Below are 7,404 nucleotides of genomic sequence, written 5' to 3' on the forward strand. Positions count from 1 at the left end.
GTCACGCAGTCGTTGCGATGCAATTGGCGAAACCATGGTCACATGGTTCGGGTCATACCGGCCAGATACACGTGGGTCTCGATGGTGTAAACAACGTACAGAGAAGTATGGGCTCTTAGCGCACTGATGCTGTATGTATTGTGTCCATGTGCATATATGCGTACAATATTGTACATGTGATGCGTGAAGTACTACTGACGTACTATCGGACGCCGGCCGGACTACAACGGACTACGTTGCATCGGTGCACCATTTTTCGAAGGAACAATTACTATAGACCTGTTACTATATAGTGACAAGAAAGTAGAAACTCTCATTTATCAGCGTGCCCCATTTGTTCCGCCTCTTCGATTTCGACGAGTTCTATCTAATCTTATCAACCTCTCTTTCACACTTTATATTTCGACTAGACTTCTAGACCCTCTCTCTAGGCCTACGATGAAAAGCGCCCACTGACAGACAGACACCAGATCAACATGCCCAGTGACAAGTTCCGGCAGCGGAACCCTAAAAATAAGCAGACCAAGTTTCAGCTGGTTTTCGACGAGGACAGTAGAAAGTGAGTAAATTCAAATTTACAAGTTTAGAATATATATAAGAATCAGAATCAGGACAAGAGGTTTAATAAACATGATAAAGAGGGAATAAACCAGATCTACGAGTACGATCTGATGGCTTATTGTTTCCAGTTGTGCCACTGCACTGGCTGGAGTACCAATATTGATACCACATGATCCATATATAACAGCTGGTGTGACGTGCACCCTGTGAATTCCTATTCAGTGCATGTGAATTTACTAATAACATGGTCCTCGTCAAATGAAATATGAAAGAATTTAATTCTGTAGCTCTGATACTGGATAATCTCCATGTCCATGAAGATGAAGTTTCTTTTAAAATTCTTACCTCACCCCTTACTTGATTGTCTGAGTGATGGCATTTGCATTGCATGGGTTTAGCCTTTGGTATTTTTTTTAATGATGCTGACAAGAATCATTTACACAACCTGACTGGCTGTCATTTTTTTTCTCTCTCTCTCTCTCTCTCTCTCTCTCTCCTTCTCTTTCTCAGGGATTTTCTAACAGGTTTTCAGAAAAGAAAGAAGGCTAGAAAGAAGATTGCTCAACAGGAGGCGGAGGAGAAAAGGAGAGAAGAAAGACGAAAGGAGAGACAAGAAAGGAGAGACGCCCTGGAGGAGGAATTGAAGAGCATCAGACTTCCAGGTGTTGCTCATTTTCACTCTAGGGGTGCGTTTGAGCGCGCTCCTAAAGCAAACCGTACCTTACCGTACCCGCGCCAGAGGAGCACTCAAATGCTCCTAAAGTGTACCATACCGTACTGTACCGAGCCAAAAGTGGACCACTTCCTGATATGCTCCAAATGCGTACCAAAAGTTTGCTGTAAAGTATGCGCGTATCATGCGCATACGTCACAATGCAAAGACATCATTCTCTTTGTTCAGGACAGCTGTAAGTAGTTCAAGCGGCAGGTGAATGACATTCTTGCTACAAACATGCGCGACCTTTTCTAAAAATAACTCGTGAGGTATGCTTTCTCAACTGAGCACTCGAACGCTCCAAAACTGGCATGGTACGGTATGGTTCGCTGTAGTTTAGTTCGCTTTGGTTCGCTTTAGAGCGCTCGGACGCACCCTGCGATATTACATGTAGTTCTTGTATAGTAGAGAAATCACATCAAGAAACATTTACCCCTATTTCCTCAAAATTCACAAGAAACTGCTCTGACCAGCTGTAAAGTTGGAAAAGATGGGTGTAGTCATTCATGGTGTGCTCCAACTTGTCAACTTGAGAGGAGTGTTTGAAGTTTTTGTCATTATCTTTGTATGCTCCACTCATTGTTCATTATACCTCAGAAAGCAATGATGACACGTTCCTCTTTGCTTTGCATTGTGGAGCTGAATAAATTGTGTGGCTCATTTACCACAGGTTCTAATCAGAAAATTTCTATTTGAGAGCTCTTGCTTTCCAAATGAGGTTTACTCAAATATTTCTGCATCATGTAGCTGGGTAGAGTTGGGTAGTTGGGCCAAGTAATGTAATTTGTGTTGCAAGACTATTGAAGTCAAAATGACTTTGTTTGATGATCAGTGAGTGTGATAGTAAATGCCTTCCCACACTTTCATGTTTCCCACACTGACAGCTATGCTGTATTATTTGGAAAACACGTCCACATCTTTCCTGAGATCTTTAATCCAAGGGGGAGAGAGGATGCAATCTCCATTGATATCTTATTAACCCGTTGAAGGCGAGTCCTGATTATACTCGGGCAGCTGTCTATGGGGAATTCGTGTTGTAGTAAAATCAGCACATACTCAGCGGGTTAAAGGATGCTAACATTGTAGCTGAGTTTTGACCCTATCACCAGCCCTACACCTGTCAAATGCACAAATAACTTAAACAAAATGTTTATGTGACTGTGTAGTTTTCTCTTCCAGGTTTGTTCTTGTGTTTTTTGATGATCCATGTCATGTGGTTGCTCTGATTTGATATTATCATGTGTGTGCACTTTGCAGCCACAAGCCTTCAGTGTATGAACTGGAAGGATTACTGGATAACAATTTTGTATTTGTGTGCAATAATGACATACATCCATCAGAAGTCACCGAGACCAAGCAGGCCAAGCGAGATGTGGCCGTCATTGATCACCCAGAGCACACCGTTACCGTGACGTCCATCACCAGTTTGGACCTGGAGAAGGAGCATGGCGGTGTGGGAGGCAACAAGGTATCCAGGGCCAAAACAGTCCCCTTTTTTTTGCAATCAACCTGTGATGGAGTTTATGTGTAACACACACACATCGATGGCAGATCCAGAGGGGGGCGCACTGGGCAGGCGCCGCCTCTTTATTTGTTGTTAAAGCAAGAGAAATAAAAAGAAAAAATGAGATAAAACCCAGAAGTAGCACCAGAAATATTGTTTGTTCCCCCCCCCCCCCCTTTACGGAATTCCTGGATCTGCCCCTGCACATACACCCCAAAAATACACTTGTCCACCCAAAGCAAACAAACAACAAACATTAAGCATTTCCCAGTGTGGACATTTTCATGCAAGTCATAATGTGTCATTCCATTGTGAAAAGTGAAGCGTAAAAATATTTTGTATAATCTCTAATAACAAGTGAAAAGTCAGTAAAATTTTGAAGTAACGAATATTGACTCTCTCTCAGTGGAGTGTGAAAAGATGTTTCACAAATCAAACTGCTCAACTCTACAGAGGTTGGCAGTGCTTAGTGTGTCACAAGTTGATGGAAGGACTGATTGTTTGAAAATCAATTTCCCTTTCAGGTTGACTATGAAGATGAAGACAGTGGTGACAACATTGATGAGGACAATGTGAGACATGATGAGGACGACGATGATGATGATCCAGACATCGGCGATGTCGGGCAAGCCGGCCTGGATGGAAGTGAATCCGAGGATGAAGCAGGGAAGGAGAGCAATGCTCAGGCACACAAGGAGAGTTCCAAGAACAGAGAAGTGCAGGATAAAAAGAAGTGAGTACTCGCTCAGTCATGATTGGAGGTATCACGTGTGCTTGCCACTCAAGTACAAGGCAGGTGTGTAGCAAGGAGATGGCATAATCAGAGGCAATTTTGTGTTAGTCCCTACAAAAAACTTCATCACTTAATCTCGGTATTTACTGGCAGTCCAAGCATGCAGGCCAAAAGATTGTGACGATGTGAAATTGGTGGAAAGGAGACTGTACAAAATGGTGGATTTGAGGCATATGGGAGGGGGTAAGCTGCTGTAGTAGGTGAATAGCCTCATGCCTACCATACATACAGCTAGTCTTGGGTGTTGCTTACAAGCAATGATGTGCTATAAGTTCACTCAATTATGGAGCGCCCCATATTAACACTCTTAACCCATTACCAATGGAAACCTAGCGGGCCTGGATCAAAGACTGAGAATTTCAGAATTTTGAAGGAATTGTAAAGGTAACTTATTCTTTTATTCTGTAACAAGAGTAAGGAACTGAAGGATATGTCGTTTCGTGTATTCTATCTTAACTATGATTTTTAATTGTCCATTAAATAGTTTGAACGTCTAAAAAATTGTGAGGGCTGGACTTGGAGTTATGACAGTGTCCCATGATATATATTTTAGTATAAGCTTTTCAAGTTAAATAATGATTTAGAACTGTAATTGACACTATTGCAGAATTTTATTCGTGAGTATTGTTAGTGTGATTATTATTACCATATATTATCAGTATTGTCATTTCTTTTCTCATTATTTCCATTGTTTTGCTCTTATCATCATTATTAGTGTCATCATCATCATTTTATCATCATTTGTTTGCAATATTATCACTTCTGAGTGTAAAAATAGCTGCTATGTTTTCTGCCTCCGTTTGATGTCTTGATTTCCAGAGCAATGTGCGACAAGAAACGGCGGCTCCTGAAGAAGCAGGCGCTGAGGAAGAAGAAAGGGTCGAAGGTCATGGCGCGGAAGATGAAGAGCATGAAGAGGAAAACTCTGGGGAAGTTCATCAAGCGCGGCTCGTCGTCAAGGAGACCAAAGCGGTGACGGATGTTCTCTAAACCTCTGTTAACCCTTTGTACCCTTCAAGTGTTGATCGGCCCAGAAAACTCCATAGCTTTGTACACGCTGTCCAAAGTCCCTGGCACAGAAAAGGTTAATGCCTGAGAGACAATGTCACCATATTGGAGATGCACTGGGTGCCTTCACTGGATGTATTTAGGACAGAAGTGAAGTAGGCTGCCAATGTAATACTAGGAAGAAATTTGGGGGATTTAATGAAAAAAAAAGAGTCAATTTCTCTCATGAAAGCCATGAGATATTACTAAAAAATTGAAGATGAAATATATTATTTTCAGTGAGCGTATTGAGTATTGAGTATACTGCCAATATGATGCCAGGCAGAGATTCTAGTTCTTCAGACAAAATATTGGAGCAGTCAAAAATCAGTAATTTCCTGGGTGAATGCCGTAAGACAAAATTGTTATTGTTTTAATGATGCATATACCATGCCACTTAAAGTTAGCATGCTTATATAAAGGTGAGTTAAGCTACTGTAGACAATACCATGAGGAGGTTGTGGTGCTGTAGACCATTTCGTGCTCCTGGTAAAGTCAACTCTTGATTAGAGACGAAAAAAAGAAAGAAATAACAATGGTAAAGGTGACTACTTTCATGAGGTGTTATCACTAGTATAGTTCTTTGACAAGTATCTTCAACAGCATATGAATATCAGTAACATCAGTAGGGGAAGAGAAATTTTGTGCTTTTGCTTTGGGGGGATTTTAAAAGTTCTTGGAAGTATACTGTAGAAGCTGTTCATGGCGTACAGATGTTTTTGCGAATGAGGAGTTCACAGACATTTTCGCAAGATGTTGTTTTTGCGATTTGACATCACAGCTATCGTAAGTGCACTAATGCCTGTCCAATTGCGATATTTTCATGTGTTGTTAAGTTCTAGGCCCAGCAGTGATTTGCAAAATTTGTGAAAATTAAACCTCAAGAAAATAACAGCTATTACAGTAGTATTATTCAAGAGCTGGTTGGTAAAAGCGCAAGTTGAATTGACACTGATTTGTCTTCTAAATGAGGAATTTTCTTCATAGTGCTGCTGTTTTGGTCAAGAGCAGACTGGAACCCTGTTAAGAAGAGTGGCCAAGTCTCCCTGATTCTGCAGAAGGCTCCCTGATATAATTCTGTACACACCATATATTTAGCGAGTCTAATTTTTCGTGAATCAGGACTTGACCATTTCGCGAGTGGTTGAATTTGTGATTGTGAAATACAGTACTGACTGTAGAAATGTACATAGTATGTTTGCACGTCACATTGATATGGGAATCAGGGTTAACATTTTATGCGTGTTTGTAAATCTGCAAATAACAACCAGCTCGCAAAATTTGCAAAAATAAAAACCTCACAAAATAGTTGGTATATACAGTGGATATCTCTGCATGTTATGACATTAGATTAAGAATATTTGCCTGATTTGGGAAATTGCATTTGACTGCTGAGATGCATGTAAACAGAAATGGTTCCATAACATTAAATCCTACAACAGTTGCTGCCATGAAATATTGTCCATGCTATTATTAAAGCCAAACATAAAACCTGCCCGCAAACGTACCCTAACCCTAACCCTTATCCTAATTCTCACATCAAACTAAACCTAAAACCCTATTACAACCAGGGAGGTGTAAGAAAAGGAGAGACAACTCTTCGTAATTCATGCAAACACATGTTTGGGTTCAAAGCGTTACAATGGGATGTCTAGCATTCCACTATACGCTTTGAAGTCATGCTCTGCACCACTCTAGTTGCAAGGCGAAGTTCGGAGACGAAAAACGCATTTCACCTTTCGTTGAATTACAAGCTTTATTTCCCCTTAAAATTTTAAATCGAATACTCGAATCGATTAAGAGTAGTTTAGGAAAGAATTCAATATTATAAACATGTATTTCTAGTTTCTTCGTAATGTGCAAATCGAAATGAAATGAAAATTAGGCCCTCTTAAAAACCTGATATTTTTCTATAATGCGTACATTTCTGCATGTTAGTTTTCTATCCTTTAATCTGGGATATTTTGATCTTTCAAATAAAGTACTCCGCTAAAGCGTGCTCCAGCGTGCTTTTAGATTGTTTGCTGTTAAAATTGTCAGTTTTACACTGCATTTTGATTCGCCGCTCCAATTCAAGGTACACAAAGTCATTGTTGCCATCACATTGAAAGAGAGAGAGCGAAATGCAGTAGGGGCAAGTATTTCTGGTGTGAGAGCGCTAGTCCCGATTATTGATGCTCTCTTTTGTCAAAGCACCTAATTTCCACCTGTAGTTAAGCGCATAACTTCTCGGCGGTGCCGCGCATCCTTCAAAGGAGAGCAGGAGTTGTCTCTCCTTTTCTTACACCTCCCTGTTACAACCCTTACCTAACCCTTAGTCCTTGGAGAAAATAAGACTGGAGCAGTTCGTGCAGGAGCAAATGTCGAGTCACCTTCAGAAATGTGACCCGCTACAACTAAAGGATCCTAAAGTCGCGGAAGTACAATTTTCTGAAAATGGCATGACATTATTCCTTTACTCTTCTACTTTAATTTCATATATAGCACAACTCATAAAGTACTCGGTTGCGGAGATATCGATGATTTTATTAGCGCATGTCAAGTGGCTGAGGAAATGAGAGTTTTGAGAAAAATGCCTTCAAAGTTTTCATTCCGACGCTATCATGATCAAGGGGAGGCGAGACAGTTTTCATCGCTTGACAATAAAAGGCATGCTCCTAGCGACCTCCGCGATGTTCATTCAAGCTTAGCGCCAGCAGTCTATGCACGACCAATCAGTAATCAGGATGCCTAGCACTGACCAATAAGATCACTCTGTCGTTGCTAGGGGCGGAGTCCAACTGC

General features: G+C 40.9%; 1 protein-coding gene across 1 annotated transcript; it reads left to right on the plus strand.

The window, feature by feature from the left end:
• Positions 1–444: 444 nt before the first annotated feature.
• Positions 445–5,818, plus strand: LOC140232064 (uncharacterized). The gene is made up of 5 exons (XM_072312215.1): positions 445–559; positions 1,072–1,223; positions 2,617–2,744; positions 3,305–3,513; positions 4,393–5,818. Exons 1-5 carry the CDS (start codon positions 477–479, stop codon positions 4,547–4,549), a joined length of 729 nt encoding a protein of 242 aa, XP_072168316.1. The 5' UTR covers positions 445–476; the 3' UTR covers positions 4,550–5,818.
• The last annotated feature ends 1,586 nt before the right edge of the window (positions 5,819–7,404 follow it).

The sequence above is a fragment of the Diadema setosum genome, chromosome 8 (genome assembly GCF_964275005.1).
Source record: "Diadema setosum chromosome 8, eeDiaSeto1, whole genome shotgun sequence".
NCBI classification, from domain to species: domain Eukaryota; kingdom Metazoa; phylum Echinodermata; class Echinoidea; order Diadematoida; family Diadematidae; genus Diadema; species Diadema setosum.